Below are 24,119 nucleotides of genomic sequence, written 5' to 3' on the forward strand. Positions count from 1 at the left end.
AATGAATCATATTTCTGATATTTTAACCTTAAAACAAGTTGCATACACACAATTTAGATTTTTAACTTTATTTAATAAGTTGCACTGTTCGCTAAAGTAAATTCAACAGTTATCGTAAACACACTACTTAATACAAAAGTCATAATGTCATTAATGTACAATGTTAACATAGAGAAAACAAAACATTTCACACATGTTCGGTTTGGCTTCAACAAACAAACAAGTAACTTTAGCACCAATTTGAGGGAGCGATGGGTTCGGACATCAGACCGTTCTGACATCAGTAGAGCTTCTTCCTCTCTTCGCACTGCGGGCCTGAGAACGGAGCTCGACAGCGACAGGTGTTCGGAGACACACACTTCCCCCCGTTCATACACTGCTTTTTACACACAGCTGCAGAAGACGGAAGAGATATCACTGGCTTAATTTTGGCAATTTTGAGTAAATTTATGGATTTACACACATACAATAGCATATAGCAACTGCACAACAAATATCTAATTCTAGAGCAGTTGAAGAGTCTTGTTTATGAAAAATTAAATTCCTTTAAAAAAAAAACAGTACATATGAAGATACATATCTTGCATATGCATATAAGAGTTTGTAGATCTTTGTGTCGTCACCCACCTGTGTGGCAGGCTCCGCCTATCCATCCGTCTGGACAGCTGCAGATTCCAGGGTCCACACAGCTGCCCCCATTCCTGCATCCCTGCGGACAGATCGCTATGGAAACAGATTAATTATCAACATGTGTCCCAGATACTGCACTCACATCTAGTATAGGCACAACAACCCAAGAGAATGCACATGTATGTGATGATTAATTCACAAAAAATAACTTTAAACAAAACACACATATGGGTTAACGAGTGTATTTTATGTGACAGCCTACAGATCATTTAAATAAAATAAAAATTAACTGGTTGCACTAGGATGGAAAATAATATATCAGTATAAAATATTTATATTGTATGTATTTTATTATTTATATACTTTTATAGTTGCTTTTTAATAGTTTTGAATTACCTTTTATTTTTTAGTCTAATTTGAAATAAAATATAAAGATTCAATTGACAAAAACAGTTTTTAATAGTTTGACATTTACTTAAAAATAGATCAGGGTGGTGCCATATTTAATTTTCGACTGGACTGAAAACGTGTGAGGGATAGAATTGCAATGCATTCAATGGTTAGTATGGTTGTTAAACAACATTGTTCAGCTGACGAAACATCTTTCCAGAAAAAAACAACAACTTTCAGTAAACTCCATAAAACAGTTATAAAGTTGCGTCATCCAGAACCTGCTGCAGTCGTGGCATCAGAATCCCCGAAGATTAATTCGCCAGTGAATACCTCAAGATTTTCCTTTGGGTTTAGGGGTTTTATAGGGGGTTTTCAATTTATGCGTAAAATAAGCTCTGTGTTATGTACTGTTTTGAAGCTGTTATGTTTAGATAAGAATGTTTGGGATAATTTACATTGTAGAGCAAAACATTCAATTATCGTTAAATTATGTTTACCACAGACTTTATTTTAAAAAACCCATAGGAAAATCTTGAGGAAACCACTGGCGAAGTAGTCTTAAGGCTTCATCCGAAATTGCTTCCTTATTGTATAGTAGGCAAAAAAAAAAAAAAAAAAAAAAAAAAAAAACAGTATTTAACATAAGTATTACATTCAAACTACACACATTCATAGAACATACCTTTTATAGCGGTCATATACCTTTTAATTCCTTATTCGAAATAAGTAAGAGAGTGTGAGTTCGGACGCATCCCTCACAGCCTCATTGTCATCTGTGTTAAACTCAGTATGGTATCTAATCTTTCTATATCTACAAGAAGACCAAGCTTAATTGCCAGAGCTAATTGCTTTGGCTAAGGCAAAATCTTTAATTTCATTGGTTAATGCTAATATAAAATGTCCCCACCTTCGTTTTGATTCACCAAATGATTTCAGCCAAATGCAGGCAATGACATTAATGTTTATGAGCCCATCAGCCTACCAGGTCCCTAACCCAAACAGCAACATAGTGTTGGCTCAGATCCGGCCCACATCTGGAATGCGTGGAATCTACATGTGCCAGATGTGGCCCGGATCTGGGCCGACATTATGTTTCTGTCTGGGGTATTAGCATGAGAGAAAAGCATTGTAGTTGACAATATGTAAACTAGCAGAGACAAGATGCGAGTGACTAAAATAATTAGTGTTTGACAATAGTAAGTTAATGCTGATAAACAGATGAAAACATTTGACATTTTGTTAACATTTAGCGAGTTTTTAATCTTGGTGTGTTTCACATCTTTCTATGTAAGAACCAACTGATATTTATGATCATTCTTCTGTATAGGAAAATTTGCCACATCATATATAAAAGTTATAAATAATGTTATTAATATATATAAAAGTAAAATATATATAAGTAAAACAAAATGGGATCAACAAACCGTCTTGGCATCTGGAGCCGGTCCAGCTGGAGGGACAGATGCATTTTGCTTCTCCATTCACAGCAATACATTCACCACCATTCCAGCAGCCAGTTTCACACACCACTGACAAATACACACACACACACACAGTGAATTTTCTGTGCTGTTGGACTCAAAAGTTCTTTTTCATTTTTGCCTCTGTGTTCAACTTGCTCAATATTTTAGTGTTCAACACAAAAACAACATTCTAAAACACAATGTAAACTAAATCACAGTTACCTTTGTGACAGTATTTTCCTCCAAATCCTGAAGGGCATCTGCATTTTCCAGGTCGAAGGCACACTCCACCATTTTTACACTTTGGATAACAGTTGGCTGAAATCGACATGTAAATCATGTGAGTGTAGAGGACCCTTAAATAACAAGTTTGACACTCACACAAACACATCCCACTAAAATCCACTTCATAGCAAGTAACTTGAAACATCACCATATTGGCAGGTTTCTCCCTCGTATCCTCTTGAGCAGAAGCAGGTGTTGTTTCGGATGCAAATCCCGGCATGTTTGCAAGGAGGGTCGCACGTTGCTTTGGGGTCAAAGACAAAAGGAAGAGCCACCCCACGGGGCCCGTCGGACCCTCCAAGACAGATGCCAGCCAGAGTGGCAAGTGCCACCAGCGAGAGCTGCGTGGACATAGAGCAAAGCAGTGCCATTTTCATATCCACACTCTTACAAGGAACCAGAAAGACTGAGAGTGCTGGGGAACGTCTGTTTGAACAGAATATACATGGTAAATCACCTACAGGACAGACATGGTACAACAGGGAGCCACAGCTGGAAAAGTACTAACTGAGGAATGTGTGAGACAGGATTGAGAGACAGACAAGCTCAGAGTCAGAGTGTGTGTTTAGAGGGGTGTATGTGGTTGTCTGAGGGTTATAGCAGTCCTTTGTGAGATTTGTGCCTGAAAGTCTATCAACAAGGGGTCCCGGAAGGTAATTTAAGACCAAGCGGCACATATTTCAAAGAAAGATAAAACGTAATAATCATACTTTTCAAGTGACATTTCACAAAAAAATATGATTAAAATTTTAAAATGACAGATATATTGAACAGTTATTAGAAAATGTTCCTAATGTGATGGGAACTTTGTCCATTAAAATAACACTGACACCATTTGGTTAGGAATCATTTTAATTAAACAGTGTTTGCAAAACATCAATAGTTATATAGCCTAATTACATTACCAAAAGGGTTTCCCAAAGAAGTCTATTATGATTACCACAAATTAATTTATTTGTTACAGTAAAAACAGTAGCATTGTGAAATATTATTGCAATTCAGAATAACTGTTTTCTATTTTAATATATTTTACTATGTAATTTATTTCTGGTAAAGCTGTATTTTCAGCATCAATCAGTCTTCAGTGTCACATGATCCTTCAGAAATCATTTTAATATGATGATTTGATGCTCAAAGAAGATATTTCATTATCAATGTTAAAACAGATGTGCTGCTTAAATAAAAAAATAAAAAAAAATCAATTGACGGGAATAAAATGTATTTCTTTCAAAAACAAAAACCTTACTCAACCCCAAACTTTTGAATGAAAACTTATGTATAAAATAGAGTAGGCTACAACATATTTAAGTGTTTTTTTTTATGTTTTGGGGCCAGTAGAATAAAAAATCTCTCTGAAAGAGTTAAGAAGAAAACGACAACACATTACAATTGAATCTAGAACAGAATTTCTAAGAGCTATTGTGAGTATCTGCAGTGTTTTATGAAGTTCAAACTGTGTCTTGTTTATGTTACTGTCGTTTAAAAGAAATTTGTCTCATAAATTCACTTGATCCCAGGAAATGGGTTCTGCAGATGTCTTGAGATTTTCCCTCCTCCTCAATGAAATTCCAACTTACTGTAGATTGTCAGACCACGGCTAACGCGTTTCCCTCTCTGAATGACATGAACTAAAAAGGGTATAGGTAGGCCTAATAGGCAGATTTTTTGATCAATGGTTATTTGTATAGGCCTAGTGGTTTATGACATTGTTAAGTGCTTTGTTGGCAAGCCATTTATTGTTTTGTAAGGGAAGAAGTTATATTGCAACTCAATCTGAAACGTTTCAATCTGTCTGATATCGGTGGTTCAGGGTAAAGGCATGAAGAAACATTACATGGTCTTTGTTTCAGAGGCCCATTAAAGTGGGGCCAGAGGGATCTGCTGTTCTGAGACATGAGAGGAAGTAAGCAGGAACTTTAATGACATCAACAGATGTGCAGAATAGTTCTTTCTTCAGAAGAACACAGGCGGAATATATTAGGCCTACTACGCACAACACTTTGAAAACACGAATACGGGGACCATTTGCGCCAGAACATTTTGGCTTTATGGCAAGACACCAATAGGCTGGTTATTAATATTTCTTCTTCCATGTCAGTTATTTATTACGCCCAAATGTAAGTGGTTAAAAAACTAAAAGTTAATTTATCATTACTAAACAAACCATTATTTTACCCCCCAAAACATGGTGTTTATTTAGGCTACCTCACTCACTTCCTGTATTGAAGTAGTCTACCGCATCTTGTAAGCGCCATCTTGTGGAGTATTGTGACAGTCACTCCACTTTTCTCCACAAAAATGAATTTTATTAAATAGGTTTTAACCTTTCACTAAAACCACAAGTATGATAAAATAAAAAAAAGTTATTTATTAAGTTGTTAATAAAGTTATTAAATTATATAGTTATTAAAAGTTATTAAATTTCAGGCTACCCAGGTCCAGTCTGTACTTATTTAATTCACCATAGAAAAAAACATGATATTATAACATTTTACTTGGGAGAGTGCTGAAATGCCAACAAAATATTTTAAAAGAAAATATACATGGACACAAATTTCATCAAAGAAATTAAAAAGAAACATTAAAATTAAACATCAATCAAATGTATTGATATTGAAAACACAATTAGCAAAAAGGTTAAAGTGAATGAGAAACATCTACATTATCAATCATCTAAACACCAAGAAAAAAGATGGTTGAATTTAGTCAAATATGACAACAAAGATGCATCAGTTAACAGAAGTCAATTTCTTAAAACAGAATCAATTACCTTCCTTCCTTTTTCTATTCCCTTTTTTTAACTAATATATTCCACAGCTTCCTGCTGAGTTCAATTTATATTATATTTATTAACGCCTGATTCATGGCCAGTGTTGTACTAGCCTCAGATAGCCCACTTCATTTTCAATTCTCATAATTTCAAAAGTAGTTCAAAAGACATTCTTTCTAAATGTTCCCTTTGAACAAAAATTCTTGAAATAAAATAAAAAAAAGTAGTAAGAGGTTGAAAAATCCACAAAATCGAGTTATATAAAATACCCATAAACTGAAGTCGGAGTGTGGTTTCAGGCAAGTAACATCTCATCAAAAATGAAAGCATCTGTTAATGGTTTTGTTGATATATGTTCATAACACCCAAAAAAAAAAAAAAATCTACAGAATACCTGCTCAACAACAAGCATGACCAATGTTAAAAAAGACAAAATAATCACACCAAGAGAACAATGTAGTAAAGTCAAAGTGGTTTACGTGTTTGCAGATCTATGTAGAATATTCTGCTGGTCATTCATTTTCCCAAAATATACTAAAGTGCTTTTGTCTATCCAAGCAAAACCTCCGGAGCAATGCTAAAGAATCAGTAATGATGTGGAAGAAAGGATATCAACTCTTTGACTAGAAATCGCTGATCAATCCAAATGTTGCCACCCTACAGTACAGGCTTCATTTTCAGACATTCGTAACACTCAAGAGTAGCCATCTTTTTTTATCACCACATGAGAACATTAAGAATTGAGGGTCATACGTAGAGGCGTCACTGTATCACACTCATGCGTCCGCGTGAAGAGGTGGTGTTCGAGCCGCAGTCCACGTACAGGTACTTTTCCTGAGACACCTGCTCAGCATGGCCAAAGTACACAGCGGTTACAGTCGTTCTGGAGAGACATTTTCTTTGTTAGTTGAAGTGGAGAACAGGCATTTAAGGCAATTAAGGAATTATAATTTGCTCTTACTGTTTAAAATTATTATATATTATATAGATATACCATTCTTTACTAAACGTGGAAATTAAAACAAACACAAAAATACTAAATGCAACTACAAAAAAAAAAAAACTCAATATAGTAACATTTTACTAAATATTTATCTATTGAAATACTTTTTTATGTTCATTTACATGAACTGTTTAAGCACACCGATTCACTAAAAGAGTACTTACTGCATCATGACAACAATGTTATGCACTTTAATTGACTGCATGGTACAGTAGTCACTGTAAAAACAGATACGCAATCATCACAATACGCATTTTCGAACACTGTAAGATAAAATGTATTTATGAAAGTTTTACTTACAATATGTAGTTCATCTCATTGGCTATGATAGTGGGAACAGTGTAATCAACCTAAAAATGAGACAATGACATTGAAAACAGGTGTTATCTCAGTAATTACACACATGGAGAGAAACTAAGATTGCAAAGTCATGTGACTAAATGAAACTGCTTTATTGGCAGGATACAGATCATTTTCTTTCAATTATCTCAATGTTTGGCTCAGTAATTTTCCTCACTATGAATGCATATTTAGGCTGTATAAACAAATTGAATCAAATAAATGCAGCCTTGGTGAGCATTAAAAACATTTGAACAGCAGTTTATGTGTGTGTATTTAAATATGAATATACAATTATTAGTCAAGTAATGTTTGCTGAAGTATTAACAAACCTAAAAAGGTTGTTTTATACCAGTGATCTAAATAAATGACCACGCACCTGTCGCATATCCAGGGGGATGATGGTGGTGACATTACTGACGACAGACTTCCCAATGACAGTCTTGTAGAATTGCACCTGGGCTGTGATGTTGGCTACTTGTACTGGGAAGTAATTATTGTTGGTGATGTTAAGGGTATTCTGAGAAAAACAAAATACTGTTATTTAAAATTACACATGACAACAAAAATTAGAAAATAAAAGTCTGATCAATCTCATTATCAAGTCCAATCCCTCCATTACAGAAAGAATATTAAGGTTAACAATCCTGAAACACAAATTAAAAGGGCGTGCTCTAGATATTACCGTGATATTTAGGTATATTATCCGCTGGTCTCGGTCATAAGTGACATAGGCTGACTTCACCCCAACATAAGAGACGTCAATAGTCCGAGGGAACAGGAAGAACACGGCCAGACCAGAAAGCAGCAGACACAGAAAGACGGATACAAACACGTACAATGTCCTGGAACAGTGCAAGAATACACAGCCAGTCATTATTTATATTATATAGGCTACATACACAATGTTGGGTTTAGGGTCTTTGGTTTAGGATCCAATTCTCACTATTAACTAGGTGCTTGCTTATTAACATGCATATTACTAGGATATTGGCTGTTTATTAGTACTTATAAAACACATATTAATGCTTTATTCTGCATGACCTTATTCTAAATCCCTTAATACCCAATACCTAAACTGAACAACTACCTAACTAACTATTAATTAGGAATGCAAAAGTCGTTGTTAATAGTTAGTCAATAGTGAGAATTGGACCCTAAACTAAACTCTGACCCCAATGTTTAAACAAACTTACGTTCGTCTTGGCTTCAGCCTCTGGTCGCTGTATGGTATCAAAGCAACTAGCTGGTTTTCTTGGTCTGTGAGAATATCCAGGATAGGAAAAACAAATGATTACAATAATGATTTATACAATTTATTGATGTCCCTTCTTTAGAGAACAGTTTAATAATGTTAGACATTTAGATTTGCATATTACATTTTTGGGATACATGGTACTGTGTAGATGGATGGATGAAAAGGTGGATGACATACGGATCTGTTCTCACCTCTTGGTATTCTCCCTGTCCCTTGACAAGTAGGACAGGTAACACTGTCTCTGCCTGTGAATTCAACATATGGAAACTGTGACACGTCGTCTTTATCGTCCTCATTGAGCGACTTTGGGTCTTCAGTCAGGTTCTCCTGGTCTTCTTTTTGCTTTGGCAAAGAAAATAGAGACTTCCCCATGGTTGGGCTTGACTTAAAAAGAGAGAAAATAAATCATCTGTGTCATTTATTGCATTACAATGCAAGTCATGAAAGATCATGCAATTACAGATCTTAATGTTTTGGTGAACTTATGCACATATTTTCCACTTGACTTGATGTATGCAGCTCCAGGCTGTTTTACAACGAAATTCGATAGGCCTATGATATATACGTTATGTTAATATCTCATCATGCAATCAAAATATTCTGGCTATCCTCAACTAAACAATATATTTTCAGTTCGTGATGATATGCAAATAACACACAGCTGATATGAGAACGCAATGTACTCTACTGTACGGCCGACGTTCTCGTGTTCTTAATACTGATGCTGTGTAACAATGCATTATCTGAAACAAAATAATGCAATAAGTGCGATGCATTTAAAGAACATTATTAACACACTGTCACGCACGCGATGAACATGGTTTAGATTCTGATGTAATAGCAAATGGGCCTAAAAGCTGATCAAGCACCATACGAAAAAACTCCTATTTCAAGGTACGATATAAAACTATAGTGGATATGATGTGAATTAAGGTTTACCTTTTTTGAAGGGTCCTGCCTTCAGTTTGTATAAAATTACAATTGCTACAATGCCTCTATCCCGACTGTTATTCTTTCCCCCAATAAGCCGTGTTTTTTCAACAAGCCCCTCCTCTTGGTTTAATCAGTGACACGCTCCTTTGTAAAAGTCACGTGATTGGACGATAGTTACGTACGCCACTGTTACAAGCCAATCATATTATACAAGGCGGGATTTGTTGGACTGACACTCTCTAAGCCACGCCTCTCTGTTGATAGTTGCACTGCAGATTTCATGGCCGCTACTGTTTACATGTGCAGTGTTTTGCTTTGGGTCTCATTTCCTTTATTTAATCTAAAAACCACAGTTAGACAGAGTAGCCTAACGGGAGGGTGCAGGAATGGAAGAATGGTTGGGCAAGAACGATGCGCTGTATCGTTTTTATTACTTTGGCGAGTTGTTTGTGCAATCAGAATAAGGAAAAAAAGTGTCCAACCACCAAGTCCTGTGGTTAACACTTCTCAAAATGCTTTCTGATGTTTCAAGCTCAGCAAAAATATCAACCTAATGAACAAAATTGTTACATGAAACTGACACAAATAAGGAAGTTGACATGGTGGCCTACATATATTTGTAATATTATGTCATTTACAGATATAATAAGTAACTGACTTTCAATAATAAACCAACACTGAGAAATAATTACTTTAGTCAAAGTGTCACAACTAGCAGCAGTGATGCCCATTGATGTGATATGTGATGTTCCCTCAAGATCACAGAGCAGTGCCAAGAGGTGTGAAAGTGTGGCTGTGCTGGATAAACTCCCATGTATTCAATGCGTCCCCTGTAAAAAGTGGTATAAAACTCATAGATCACTTCTAATTTTCCACAGATCATTTTTTGTTTTTTTTCAGTGTTTTGTCTGCAGAACAATTAAAAAAAAAAAAAAAAAAAAAAAAACATAAGCCATTGGAGAGATGTCCTTTACAGCCTCACTTTCATTTTCAAAGATGGTGCAGCTGTAAGGTCTATTAGCGTGTTGTGTGGAGAAGTTAAAAAAAATCAATTGTCTGCAGTTATTTTCATCTGTATCTGGTCTTCCCTGAATATTAATAAAAGTGAGCTAATGGCTCTATAGGGTTTTGTAACTTTACAGCAGTATGCAATATTCCCGTAAAAAAATTGTCAAATGTTTGCGTACTCTATCAAGATATCTAAAAATATGGAAGTCAGGAATAAGTTAAACTTCATTCCTGTCATTCAATCAATTTAAAAGAAACTGAATTCTTGACTTATCTTTTTGGTTGAGTGTAATAAAGCTGAGGGTTTATCTTGATATGCTCAAGTGTTAGATACACCCTCCTCATTCATTAAAATGATAGACACCAAACTTTTAAAATTTATTTGGAAGATCATCACAAATCACACTATTTAAAAAATAAATAAATATCTGTAGGTCAAAAATTGAAGGAGGATTGAATATTTTGGATTTTAAGACCTCTAACTTGATATTTTAAATAAAATGGCTCCACAATTAGCCAATTTTTTTTTAAAAAAAATAGGCAAAGTATATGTAGGCCTAACTAACTTTATATTTCAAAAACACTCTGATGGTATAGAGTTCATACTGAAATGTGATTATGATATTAATCAAATCCCCATTTAACTTGTATCACACAAGTTTCCACAAAATGCATTACTCTCTCTCTCATAGTCATAATTTCTCCCCCCATAAATGTACCATTTAGAATAATATGGGTTAGAAACAAATCAATATTTTTTATGGGAATTGGTTTGAAAAAAATAATAATTTGGGTTAAACACTTGATCAAATGGTGTTCTAAAATTAAACTGAATTTGTTCATATTTAGGCCTATAACTTTTATGGTTTAACATGCAATTCCCAATTTTGAGGCTATGACATTTTGAGGCTATAGGATGTAGTAGGCTAATAATAATTATCATTCTTTACAATTGAAGAATTTACTTGTGTTAAGTTGCATGATGTAATAATATTTTCTTGCGTGGGTTAGGGTTAGGGTTTTCTCAATCTTAAATACTTACTGTTACTGGAATTATGAACAATTTAAAATTAATGTTAAAAAGCCTTTTTAGAAACAATATTCAAAGTAAAACTTCAAAGCAATGAGAACTATGCTACAAGTTTTAATGTAAAATATCTTTCTTTTTATTTTATTTTCTTTTTTTCTTCCACTCCTGACATGTACAGTATGTCTATACATGTAGGCTACTCTAGCTTTTAATTAGTTAAAAAACAAACAAACAAAACGTGTCGTGTGAGATCAATCATCAGGAAACCGGAGAGGCCAACGTTTATCCTAGAAACATAACGAATTATTTATTCTGCTTTTTACCAACACATTCAAAATAACGTTAGTTACCAGTCATTAGATCTGAGAATCTATGCGAAGTAAGAAAATAGTTCGAGCCTGGGGTTCGAGGTTAACCAAAATCTCCCGGGCGATCATTAACTCAGCCTTCATAGATTGCCAGTGGACTAAACCATTTCTCTCATCAAAGGTGGATTTCAGGGCGTTGTATTATTAAACGTTTTGGGTTAATCTCGTCAAACCGGGTCTGCAGTCACGAAATACAGTTCTTTAATATTATGTCCGATTGTTTAAGAAGCAAAATAAATGTATAAGAGTCCTTATTTTTAAACAGGCAAACTATAGTTCTTTTTTGGGCACCTATGACTGTACGTGTATTGTGTTTGCAGTGGTCCGCCGATCTCACCTGAGTTTCGGGTTACACATTCATACCTCGCTGCACGAGGAAATGGAGGACGCACCTGCCTGAGTCAAATACAGCTGCATTCACGACACATAGGCCTACTCGGACTTTTTGTTTTTTACCTACTTTTGGGTAATTTAATGTTGGGTGTGTTTGAAAAGATCTTGAGATAATATGTGGCAGGGTATAATCTTGACCCTCTTCTTGTTCACAGGTAAGTGCGTTTTTTCTTCTTCACCAAAGCTGTGACAGTTTATGGGTTAGCCTACTGGTTTCACTTTTTTGTAGATGTGTATTGGAAAATATCAACAGATCATCAGATTTTAGTTTATTACAGCACTGGATCTCATAATGGTCATATGGACCTATTAGTTACTTGCTTTGTCTTATAATTTACTAAAATAAGTGACCAAATGCTATAATGATCATTGCATATTTATCCTTCCCAATTTGTAATCAGATAATTACTATCTTACTAATGGTAATCGATTTAAATATCAGATATTAGTACAAATGTACAACTATTTTGAAATAGACCAGGTTATTGTGCAAATGGTTTCACTTTGTCTTCTTTGTATTTTCTTAAGTGTTTGTTGTTTTAATAGGGAATGAGTAATGTAGATTGTGTGGGAGGATGTGGTCATGTCCCCTTCACATTCACAATGAAATAGTTTCGGTCAGAGACACATGAGTCACATCCTCTGATAATCTTTCTAAAACCATGTCACAATGTGATGTCACCTATGTGAAAAGTTTGTTTACTCTTTATGTAGTAATCCCAAACGTTGCTTAAAATGGTCTTTTGTAGTATTTTTGGAGCAAATGCATCTGTCATAGTCTTTTTGAGCTATCATTAAACAGTTGTGCATGAAAAGACTGTTTAATTATAGCATTTGTGAAAGGCTATTGTTGACCTTTTTGTTGGGGGTTTTCTTTATTTTAGAACTATCAGATTAGGACTAACATCAGGATATGCATGAAGCATGGAATCAATGTCACATTGTTTGTTTACATATTATGTGTAGTAAGTAGTTCAATAATAACCTTAACCATCAGAGAGTCAAGTGTGATGAGATATTCTTTTTCCTCAAAAGTGTTTTTAGGAAGCCACCAATACAATTTAATTAAAAGATCCCTGACAAAATGATAAGCATTATCAAATGTTGTTTTTAGGTTATTTTATCCATATTTTAAAATTACTAAAGATATTACTTTGACCATTTATTTGAACATTTGTTCAATTCAAACAAATTTGCTAATAAAGTTCAAGGCTAATAACTATTACAATACAACCTGAATAATCGCCTGAATAATCCCCTGATTTAAACCCTGCTAATATCATGGTAAAAATAAAAAAAGATTTAACAGTTCACCAAAAATTAAAATTCTGTCATTAATTACTCACCTTCCTGTTGTTCCAAACCCGTAAGACTTTTGTTCATCTTTGGAACACGAATGAAGATCTTTTTTAATGAAATCTGAAATCATTCTGCCCCTCCACTGATAGCTATGTAACTGACATTTTAAAATGAATCCATTTAAATAGAGTGGTTTAGTCCTTTTTTTTTTTTAAGAGACTCGCTTTATATTATAAACCGAATTATTTAATCTAGGCTTTTATTCACATATAAACATTGATCAGCAAACAAACAGAAGCTCAAATTAACTTGCTTCACTTGCGAGAACAGATCTCTTGAGGAAGCTCAAACGTGCTACGTAACACGAGAACGAACCTCATTGGTTCTTGCTGAAGCTCAAATGTGCTGCGTAACACGAGAATGAACCTCATTGGTTCTTGCTGAAGCTCAAATGTGCTGCGTAACACGAGAATGAACCTCATTGGTTCTTGCTGAAGCTCAAATGTGCTGCGTAACACGAGTGAATCTCATTGGTTCACTCTTGATGTGCTGCGTAACACAAAACAATAAGCACATTCTCGCACATCAAGCGAACATGCTTGAGCTTCTGTTTACCAAAACTGATGTGTGAGTTGATGAATGCTTATGTGAATACAAGCCTAAATTCAATCTGTTCTTTTGGTAAACAGATTAAAGATTTGCATCTTCACTGACACATTCACAGTTATTTTTTTGTGGTTTACCTGAATTGTTATAATTACCTGTTGTTTCCTTGTGTTTTTTAAGAGTATATATATATATATATATATATATATATATATATATATATATATATATATACAGTATACATTTTGCAAGATGTCAACAACACTTGTCCAAAAACACTTCCTGTTTCGGTTTGTAAATGGTTTCTTTATTTCAAATGTAAAGAAAACATCTTAAATATGTGTGTTTAACTTTTTGATTCAGTTGCATATGTTCTGTTGGTTGTATTTTATTCCAACGTCCATGTAGTGTTAAAAAAACTGAAACAGGAAGTACTTCTGGACCAGTGTTGTTTACATCTCGCAAAATGGTCTATATATATATATATATGATACAGAAAGTCTTTGTCTTAAGGCTTTTATTAAGAGAGGCTTTGCTGCCTTTTGAAATATCTTGAGTCTTTGTTATTGCCTAAAGGACTTTCAATCCTTTCCTTTTTAATTTGGATGGTCTTTGATCTATTTTCTTAATTCCTGTCCAAGTTCATGGGAATGTCTTAAACCTCCCTGTTTCATCTATTTGTGGAAACTGTTATATTCAAATGTGTCTCTTCTCTCACAGGCTTCACCACAGCTATCAATGTGATCTGCAATAAGCCACGCTATGTGGTCATATTATTCCAGCCGGTCGCACTCAGCTGTGATTACACTACGTCGGATCCATCCCCTCCACTGATCTCCTGGAAGTACAAGTCCTACTGCAGAGATCCGATACAAGCTGCTCTAAACCCCAGCAGTGCTGATAATGCCATCGCTCAGTCCAACCCAAACTACAACCCCAACATAGAGTGTGCAGACAGTGCCAGGACCGTTCGCATGATAGCTTCGAAACAAACGGCGGTCACACTTGCGAAAGAATACCAGGGCCGTCAGATCAGCATCACCAATAGTAAGTCATCTTGTTTCAGAAAAACCAAAAGAATATGAAACAAATTAGTTGGCCTAGCAAATAGATATTTCCTTCATTATTTTCATGCTAAAAATGCCTGTTAAAATGTATTGTTGGAGCTACTGTTAATTTCCCTGTTGATATTAATAGTCTATCATATTTTATCTAATTTAATAGCACAGTGAATATTTAGAGCTGCTTCAGCAGGGAGCAATGCTAAGGATTTATTTTCTACTTTGGCTACTCTGGTTTGGCCAGTGGTTTTTTTAAAAAAATAATGAAATGTAAAATAACACATAGTCTTCATAAAATACAGTTACATAAAATTTAAGTATAAAATTTGTTACAAAAGTTTCTTATACTTTCCTATATGGGCATTTTGACATAATTCTGTGTGAATTTGTCCATTCAAGTGCAAGAAGACTTTTTGTAATATTTATACGTATATATTGTTTATTATTTGTTTGTATTTTATTATTTTTTCATTATTTTCACTAACAATGTGCCAAGTTTAGCCTGACTAAATTTTATCTGCTAAAATTTCAATATGTACATTTATGATATGGTTTAAGCACCTCTGAAAACTATACTTCCTTTTATTTTTTTATATAAATAGAAGCAGATCTCAACTTTGCTCAGACTGCTTGGGGAGACAGCGGTGTGTATGTGTGTTCAGTCAACTCAGCCCAGGACCTTTCAGGGAATGGCGAGTGTTTTACAGAGCTCATTGTGCTTGGTAAGTGTTTACCTTCTGACAAACAATCTCAGACTGATAGACACCCAAACATAACATCATGTGTGATTTTGAACACATGCATTGCACACTTGTTCGTTCTTTCAAACTGTGTTTTGTTTGTTTTATTTTTTTGCATGTGAGGAATTAGGGTTGTGTTCGATGGTATCTTGGAGGTTGTTTGTGTTTTTTCTTTTACTATTCTTTGTATTTTTATTAATAAAAATTATTATTTACAATGGTGACAGTTTAGATTAGGGTCCAATAGTTAGTAACGCAGTTGTTAAATTTAGGTATTAGGTAGGGATTATCAGAATAAGGCATTATTATGTGCTTTATAAATACTAATAAACAGCCAATATCCTAGTTGTGCATGTTAATAAGTGCCTAGTTAATAGTGAGAAATGAGAATTGGACCCTATACTAAAGTGTTACCTTTTCATTAATTTCCACCTGGAACGTCACGGTTTGCTTGTGAAGGATTCAAGATCATCTTCTCTTGCTTTTCAATGTTATAGAAAACTCTTATATATTGATAAATACTAATATTAGTAATTAAACTGATGTCAGTAGTAGTAATTTTATTAACTTACAGGCTATTTTTTTTCTCCTTGGGCCGATGCCGAAAGGCCTTTTTCAGTAATTATGGCTTTGTCTTTCTTTCACAGAGAGAAAGTCAAATACTACAGACCTGCTGCCTGGCATTGATTTACTGATCATGGAAGGTAGAATAAATGCTTCTCTCTAGAGGTCTGCTTAAGTTTGAAGCTGTACTTGAATCCTTCACCAGCCACAGCCAGGTCTAAAACTATACTAGACTAAACTAGACTAAAACTAATGATCTTGGAGTAGAATTTGATGCATAAACAAGATTTTGAGGGACAGAAGGACTGTGTGTCACTGTGTCCATGAATGGTGTCCAGCCTCTAAAACGTTAAAAAATAAGATTTTACGATATAGTGCACCATGTTAAATGAATCCACAGCCTTGTTTTTATTTGTGTCAGATTAAAGGTACACTATGTAACTTTTGGCCTTCTAACGGTTAAAACAACAAAAACATTGCATGCATTTTGCAGAAAAACATTGTTTTGGTTGTGCTTTGCCTTTGCCTGGTGAATATGGTTATCCTGCTGCTCACAAAACGTTCACTACTAGGTTTAAGAGAAATAACCAGCTTGGATGGAAAAGATGTCAAGCTGACTAGCTGTATGACTAGACATCACTGTGGATTTACCCAATAATAGACATGATACTTCCTTGAAAATAAATTCCAGCACAGCTCTACAACCATAATGAATGACCCTTCAAAATAGATTATGCTTTACAATCAACTCTGTTAGAGAGCTACATGTGGCAAATTTTCTGTTCAATAAAATGCATTACTCACCTGTTGAGAAATAAAAAAAAACGCCATCTCCGCATCACTTTTACAACATTTCAAACCCTCAGTTCTCGCCATTTCCGAAAAACCAAACCAATGTTGATTCTTGGTTTATTACAACCTCTGTCACGTTGTCTTTTTGCCAGCAGACTCTCCTCTGTTCGCTGATTCCCCGGAGGTTTTAGATTTAGCGACTCTGTGTCAATCTTTCTCACTCGTTGTATCAACTAACCTCTGACACTCACACACCATACACAACTCAAAGCAGCCGGAGCAACTTTTCTCTATTTATGGAAAACCATCCGGACAGGTCTAATATATAAACATTTATAATAGGCTTGCTATAGTGACTCAGAGAAAGACAAAAACACTTTTTGGAAGAAGGATTGATGTTACATAGTGTACCTTTAAGTATGTTGTCTACTCTGACTGAGGTCAATTACTAATTATTATGCTGATTGGCAGCATTCTGTTTTATCACTTCACAACCTCTTTTTTTCTCAAGTAATAAACCAATTTCAGTTAAACAATATTAAACATCCATTAATTTATTTATTTGGTAAGTAGCTTTGGAATAAGTGGTGTAATTTACAGTTAGATGACTGACTGTACATTACTGCCACCTTAGATTTGCATAAGGCTCTGTAATTTGGTGGTTTTCTCAGTCAGATTGTGGAATAGTTTCTAAGATCTGTGTCTGCACATGAGTCACTTTGTGTCTGTGCATGTAGGATGTTGTTATGGTGCATGCTGGAATCAAGCCCTGGCAGAGTATTGTGAGGCAAAACCTGTCCGGCTGGTTCTTCTTTATGTGCGTCAAATACTTTTTTTTAAGACATGTGCACACACGAAGTTAAAAGCATCTCATGACATGCCAAAATAAAAGTGTGTAAACTATATATAATCCAATTATATCCCAATTTTGTCTACTGAAAAGTCAGAAATGGAAATTAAACCAATATTGCTTCTACACAGGTATCTCTTCAGTCTTTTCTGTTTAATTCCCTGAGTCCTCGGTTTAGTATCTGAAGCAAGCGATTTGTCTTTCTTGTTCTCCAGACTGGTTGTTAGTGGTGTTGGTGGTCCTGGGCTTCTTGTTGTTGTTGCTCCTGATCGGTATCTGCTGGTGTCAGTGTTGTCCTCACACCTGCTGCTGTTACGTCAGATGCCCCTGCTGCCCGGAGCGCTGCTGCTGTCCCCGCGCCTGTGAGTCCACACCTCCTTCACTTCCACTTCCCCTTTCCCTCTTAGCCACAAATGGGCTTGTTCCTCATTTAGGAAGATGAAAGTAAATCAAACTGAATGAAAAGACTGTAAAAATGATGAAGTGGTCAGTGTTTTTTTATTATTAGTAATATACTATTATAGTTAAATGGTTTCATTTAGTATTATAGACTAAAGACGAAAGACTGTACAGATGTAGGCAGGCTTGGCTTTAAATACCCACTGTCCTTGAAACATAAGCGAGAAAAAAAACAGCCTGATATGGAGTCGGTGTACCAACAATTCATGAATTCAAATGAACCTGAAAGCCTTTTCTGATATAGTCCATGGGTGCGAAAAATAAATAAATTCAATGTGCGGTAATCCCAAAAAGCAAAGCTACATGTTTAGAATCCCTGTGCCTGAGATCCAAGAGACCCACAAGGTGAATAGATACTTCTTACATTGATTGAGCTTAAAACTAAAGGATCCCAATCAGGACACAAAGTGGTTTGTGTTAACATGGCAGGTAAGCCATGCTTCCTCTGTCCAACAAATCTAACTTGCTCTACCACCCACCTGGGTATACACTACAGGGGTTGGACAATGAAACTGAAACACCTGGTTTTACAACACAATAATTTGTTAGAATGGTGAGGGCCTCATTTTGCATCCAAATACAGCACCAATTGACAGATAGAAGTCCTTCCCAGTCACCAGAGGGATTATGAGCCGTTCCTCTTCCAGAACAGTGTCCAGGTCACTATATGATGCTGGTGGACTCGCTCCTCCAAAACACCTCAATAATATTCAGATCTGGTGACTGTCAGACCATGGGAGATGTTCAACGTCACTTTCATCTTCATCAAACCCTTCTGTCACAAGTCTTGCTGTGTGTGTTGGTGCATGATCATGCTGATACACGGTTTGAGCATCAGGTGCTCATGATCCTCCAGAAGGGTTTGGTAGTCCTCGGCAGTGTCGTGTCCATCAAATACAATCAGGATTGTCATGACATTGGAGCTCAAACCATCATTGATCCACCCGATTTTCACTCTGAAGATTGGCCGCCAGGCATATAGATGTGAAACCTCCAACATTGGCCAGTGTTTCAGTTTCATTATCCAACCCCTGTATCTACCCCAGCGCCTTTGGTGGTGTGTAGTAGTACACTCAATATGAAAAGACATGGCAACAGGCCTGAGCCTGTTACACAATTGTAAACGTATGCATGCATGGATATTTGCAGAAAAGCCTCAAAAAGTTAACACACATTTTATTGCATTTTTGTTTTAAATAATAACTTGCACTAAATTAAAAATGTTTGCAGTATATGAGGCTGGTAAAATGGCCAAGTCTGGTGTCCCCAGTCAGTACGCACCCACCCTCTATGCCCCAAGCATGTACGGACAGCCAGCATATGGAGTTGGCGGAGCTACACATGGCGTACCCATGCTCCCTATGCCGATGGGCCACACTATGGCGATGGGTCCTCCCTCCAATGGCTACGTCAGAGACTATGACGGGGCCAGCTCAGGTAAACTCAAAAAACTGCAGCTTAACAAAATAGTTATTTATTTACATTAATAAATCTAATTAGTTGATCATCTGTTCTTCCCAATACAGTTGGCCAAGGATCTCAAGTGCCGTTGCTGCAAGACCACGATGGTGGAGGAAGTATGCGAGAGATCTTTATTATATCAGTTTTGGACTTGTTTTATATAATAATATATATTTATACTTTTTTTTTATGTTTTATATAATAATATATATATTTTTTAATTGAAATATTTGCAGAGCATATGTAATTAATGAGCAATTTATTTATTGTCAAGTAGTTTTTCCTACTCATTTATGAATCCATCTAAATCAGGGGTGCCCAATCCTTTTCCGGTAACTACTGTCTACTAACTACTAGTAGTCTGTAGTTATGAAGTGCTCCTGTTGATCTTAATTAGCTGGTTAACTTGTGTTTGTGTTGGATCTCCAGGAATAGGATTGGGCACCCCTGATCTTTATTTGTAAGGGATTTAAACCTAAATGTTGGATGATTTAAATATAATGTTGGTATTGTTTTTCAGATCGTAGTGGATACCGTGTTCAAGCCGACCAAGATGGAAACCCAACACGGGTGCTTTACTATATGGAGCGAGAACTGGCCAACCTTGACCCCAGTCGGCCAGGGAACCCTCCAGGCAAATACAGTCGTCGTGAGTTCTGGAGATGGGCACTATCTTTCACTCTGAGGGTTGGGTTATAACAAAGTGGTGCTTAAAGGGGCTAAATGTAAAATTCAGAAACCCTTGTTATTAGTGACACCGGTGGCCATTCAAGAGATTGAAAGTGAACACAAAGTTGATTAGTATTCATTTTCGTTCTTTGCTTAGCGTCATCCAGAACATTGTATAAGCATTAATTTTGTGTGTCACAAAACGGAAGAGAGGTTCTCAGGAGTGCAAGTAAACATCAATTTAATTTTCCTAACAAAAACCTTAAATCAGTTTACAGGCTTTCAAAGTCAATCTAGAAAGTCTGGGAAGCACTCTTTTTTTTAAAGTTGCTTTACAAGCTGTTGACACATGGCAATAAAAAGGGGAATAAATGGAAATTCTTGCATATAGCCTCTTTAAATGAAGTAGGACATGTTCCTGGATCAAGATCCTCTGATGGTCCATGAACAATTTCTAATCAACCAAACTTTTAACAGGGTTAGGGATTCATAAACATGTCCTACTTGTGTGTGTGAAAATCCACTGACAATCTAAAGGAAACACATTTTGTTTCAACGGTGTTAACTGTAGATTCTCCATTTTTCCAAGGTTGGGGGATGGTTTATTTGTCGTTTTGTTTATTAAAACATTTTGGTCGTGTTCTGCTTTTCTCACCTGTCCTCCAGTGGATGGCATGAGCGAGGTGAGCTCACTTCATGACGGTCCAGACTCTCGAAATCGTGGTCGGGCCAGACCACCTCAGCTTACCACGGTGTACGATGATGTGGACGAGAACATGAGTACCATCAGCAGCGTGTCTCAGCACATCCGACGGGACGAGCACAGGCGGGGAGTTGACAGTCGAGGACGCGCCCGCTCCATGGAACAATTAGACGATATTGGCCGCAATTACCGAGACCGAGATGACTATCCACCCACTCATCGAGATGGTGGGGCCAGGGGCGGCAGAAGAGGGTTAGTGAATTAATCGTTGCCGACGATTAATCTGCTAAATTAATGCGTTCAGTCCTTCTTAAAACATGACTTTACTCTGTCTAGTTCGGATGACGAATGGAGCAGCAGCGGACGAGGATACGACCGTGGCGCCGATGACCGTCGACGCCGTGATTACTCTCCAGACAATCGTCCTCGTCGTGGAGACTCCTTCCGTGGGGTCGGTTTCCAGGGACGCCGCAGCCGTAGTCGCGATGACCTGATGGATCTGGAGCGAGATCGTGGCCGCGGAGGACGGGACGCGTACGATGACAGCTTCCTGAAGGAGGCCATGGAAAAGAAGAAGTTAGGCGAACAGCAGAGAGGCCGCAGCCGCGAGAGGCTCGACAGCGAGAGCGACCGTTCTGACCGCTACAGGGGGCCACACGGCGGACCGCCTCCTCTGCCGCTCGCCCCGCCCTCTGGAAACCCTGATCGCCGTGGCAATCACAGCAACTTCCCACCTCCACCCCCTCCCTACACTCAGGACAGTGACAGTTTGCCTTCATCCAAAAAGAGCAACTTAAAAAAGGTAAGAGCCAGATTCAAAAGTAAGATAGTTAAAAATAAAGATTTTTGCATTAAAATATCCCAAAATCCCTAGGACAGTGTTATATATTTTCTTTAATTGTCTACTTGCATTATGTCAATGACGTCGTATCTAGGGCTGTACTCAACCAAAGAAAATCTTGGTCGACTGAAGTCCTGAAATTTTCCACTAAAAATGACGTTAGGAAAAAAAAAAGGTTACATTAATAAGCTGCGCACGGTGCAGAGTACTTGGTAGCCTTGTTGTCCGCCTAAATGAATTATAAATCAACATAAAAAACTAGTTGGCTATTTGCGGTATATTAAATCGTTTTTGACCTAATTGTTTTGCACTGAAATGAGTCTGACACACGAGTCTGTTGGCTCTGATAGCGTCGCATCACAAGAACTGTTGAGGAATATGCAACATAATTTAGACAATTCTTTTTGTCATGTTATTATAATAAGTTAAAACTGTCAGACACCATCATTTCAGCCGCTCTGTGCATGTCCTCGCACCAAGCCAGGATGAACGTAGGAGCTCAGCCTCGCGGTGATAGTGATACTGGAAATAAACGAGTAGGCAAAAGGATGTTTACAGCTAATGTACAAAATTAGTTAATTAGTTTGTGTACAGAGTTCAGCAAGTCAGTCAATGACTTCTGAAAAAAGGTCATGATTGCTTTAGATGGTCATAGTGTGTTTTACACTGGTAACACTGGTATAGTAGTTTGTTGGTTAGCTTCCACCTTTGGCTGAAACATTATAATATTTTTCTGTTTTTCTGAATGCTTCCCGTTTTAAATTCTGGCTTTTCTTTGTCAATGTTAAGTAAAAATCAGAAGAAGATGACTCTATGAATGCTTTAATATTCAGTCATGTTATAGCTGTAATACTGATGCAAAGTTTTGCTGTGTTTTCTTTGGCCAGAATGGAGCTGTGAGCAGAGAGAGTCTGGTGGTGTAACGCGGCAGTGAACGCTCAGGCGGAAATAGTGTGTGGTGTTTCCTGTGCTCTTTCGCAATACTTATGTGTGTGTGTGTGTATGAGTTTTAGATTGATTGCTGAGAAGAATTTTTGTTAATATTCATCATGTATTTTTATGGGATTTTTTAATGATAATAATTGTATAGCCATATAAATTAGATTATTTCACTGTTATGTAGCCTCGTTTATGAACAAGAAATGGCAGATTCAAAGCTTTTTTATTAATTTTTTATTTTTTTTTACAGCAAATGCTCAAAAACTGGTACTCAGCATCAGCAGTTATTTTTACTGTGCAAATACATCTATTTCTGTATTTGAATGTGTTTTAATAGATGCTAAAAATATGAACTATAGAGCCTTTTAGTTTTCTAGGTATTGATTTTTAATTAATGTAACATAAAGAAATGGTATTTGTATGGACCGAAATTCTATTGTGTTTGAGGCATCATGCGGTTTCTGCAAATGGGTGATTTATAATGTATTGCTGAATTGTTTATGCACATTTACAAATTCAAGAACCTCTATAAAATACCCGTGAGTGTGCTATTATTTAATGTTGTGTTTTTATTTTTTACATATGTTTAATACTTTCTCTAATCTGAGATTTGGTCATACAGTCATTTGTCATTTTGCTATTTTTGTACAGTCTTGTAATATCAATTTTCAATAAAGCTTTTCTATTGTATTTAGGTTTGTTGTCTTGTTAGGGATCAATATGACACTCTTTTTTATATTATTTGGTGTTTCTGAATTGTGCCCACTAGATGGCAGTTTACTATTCATGTACAATAATAGCAGGGAATGACATACAGAATTAATTTACATGTATTTCACATAGATTACAGGCATTTCATCTGTACATCTCCAATTCAAATATGCATGTAATGTTAGAAATGTTTCTGTGAAGTTAAAGTTCATGTTCTGGGCAGCTTGTTCTGATGGCGTTGCTGTCTTTACAGACTAGAAGCTGACATGTATATTATGAAAGAGTGTTTGCTTTTAAGTGCTTCTACTGTTAATGTGTTCTGCCTGGTGGGTCTATCAGAAAACAAAGCATATTTCCTAACCCAGAAAGAGAAGAAGGACCAACAACTGCCTCTGTGAGACGTACTTTCTGAAATCCACCGTTGGTGGCCTGCCAAGATCACAGCAGAGAGGTAGCCATCAATGCTTTCATCCATCTGGTGTCTTAAAGCAGCGATTCCTTAGGAAATTCTCACCCACCTTCTTTCTATCCGAAGAAACAGCATCAGCAAA

The 24,119-nt window shown here is 36.3% G+C and overlaps 3 protein-coding genes across 6 annotated transcripts; 1 reads left to right on the top strand and 2 right to left on the bottom strand.

The window, feature by feature from the left end:
- Nucleotides 1-58: 58 nt before the first annotated feature.
- On the bottom strand, nt 59-4,851 carry seraf (Schwann cell-specific EGF-like repeat autocrine factor). The gene is made up of 5 exons (XM_039670468.2): nt 2,920-4,851; nt 2,709-2,804; nt 2,448-2,552; nt 628-723; nt 59-393 (listed from the first exon to the last, which is right to left on the bottom strand). Exons 1-5 carry the CDS (start codon nt 3,146-3,148, stop codon nt 281-283), a joined length of 639 nt encoding a protein of 212 aa, XP_039526402.2. The 5' UTR covers nt 3,149-4,851; the 3' UTR covers nt 59-280.
- A 357-nt stretch (nt 4,852-5,208) lies between these two features.
- Nucleotides 5,209-9,207, bottom strand: tmem106ba (transmembrane protein 106Ba). The gene is made up of 8 exons (XM_039671038.2): nt 9,081-9,207; nt 8,333-8,525; nt 8,080-8,143; nt 7,569-7,728; nt 7,263-7,403; nt 6,845-6,894; nt 6,709-6,762; nt 5,209-6,424 (listed from the first exon to the last, which is right to left on the bottom strand). The coding sequence occupies exons 2-8, from the start codon at nt 8,511-8,513 to the stop codon at nt 6,304-6,306; spliced, it is 771 nt and encodes a 256-aa protein (XP_039526972.1). The 5' UTR covers nt 8,514-8,525; nt 9,081-9,207; the 3' UTR covers nt 5,209-6,303.
- Nucleotides 9,208-11,827: 2,620 nt separating this feature from the next.
- On the top strand, nt 11,828-23,547 carry lsr (lipolysis stimulated lipoprotein receptor). Of its 4 annotated transcripts, none has more exons than XM_039671071.2 (11): nt 11,828-12,028; nt 14,499-14,825; nt 15,442-15,561; nt 16,227-16,283; nt 18,001-18,147; nt 19,475-19,681; nt 19,771-19,821; nt 20,226-20,354; nt 21,041-21,329; nt 21,414-21,879; nt 22,806-23,547. In XM_039671071.2, the coding sequence occupies exons 1-11, from the start codon at nt 11,989-11,991 to the stop codon at nt 22,839-22,841; spliced, it is 1,869 nt and encodes a 622-aa protein (XP_039527005.1). In that variant the 5' UTR covers nt 11,828-11,988; the 3' UTR covers nt 22,842-23,547. The 4 variants fall into 4 exon arrangements, with proteins under 4 accessions (XP_039527005.1, XP_039527006.1, XP_039527007.1 ...); XM_039671072.2 differs by having other exon boundaries at nt 20,226-20,339; XM_039671073.2 differs by lacking the exon at nt 16,227-16,283 and having other exon boundaries at nt 11,829-12,028.
- The last annotated feature ends 572 nt before the right edge of the window (nt 23,548-24,119 follow it).

This window comes from Pimephales promelas, chromosome 16, assembly GCF_988280905.1.
Source record: "Pimephales promelas chromosome 16, fPimPro1.hap1.1, whole genome shotgun sequence".
In the NCBI taxonomy this organism is placed as follows: Eukaryota; Metazoa; Chordata; class Actinopteri; order Cypriniformes; family Leuciscidae; genus Pimephales; species Pimephales promelas.

Excerpts from the sequence above, each read along its gene's own strand:
- lsr (XM_039671071.2), top strand. The coding sequence starts at position 11,989 with ATGTGGCAGGGTATAATCTTGACCCTCTTCTTGTTCACAG. Across the intron at positions 14,826-15,441 it reads TCAGATCAGCATCACCAATA|AAGCAGATCTCAACTTTGCT; the intron begins GTAAGTCATCTT and ends TTATATAAATAG. Across the intron at positions 20,355-21,040 it reads TCCAGGCAAATACAGTCGTC|TGGATGGCATGAGCGAGGTG; the intron begins GTGAGTTCTGGA and ends CCTGTCCTCCAG.
- seraf (XM_039670468.2), bottom strand. The coding sequence starts at position 3,148 with ATGAAAATGGCACTGCTTTGCTCTATGTCCACGCAGCTCTCGCTGGTG. Across the intron at positions 2,553-2,708 it reads AGGAAAATACTGTCACAAAG|TGGTGTGTGAAACTGGCTGC; the intron begins GTAACTGTGATT and ends TGTATTTGTCAG. Across the intron at positions 724-2,447 it reads CGGCTCCAGATGCCAAGACG|CGATCTGTCCGCAGGGATGC; the intron begins GTTTGTTGATCC and ends CTGTTTCCATAG.
- tmem106ba (XM_039671038.2), bottom strand. The coding sequence starts at position 8,513 with ATGGGGAAGTCTCTATTTTCTTTGCCAAAGCAAAAAGAAGACCAGGAG. Across the intron at positions 7,404-7,568 it reads TAATATACCTAAATATCACG|AATACCCTTAACATCACCAA; the intron begins GTAATATCTAGA and ends TGTTTTTCTCAG. Across the intron at positions 6,895-7,262 it reads TCCCCCTGGATATGCGACAG|GTTGATTACACTGTTCCCAC; the intron begins GTGCGTGGTCAT and ends TCTCATTTTTAG.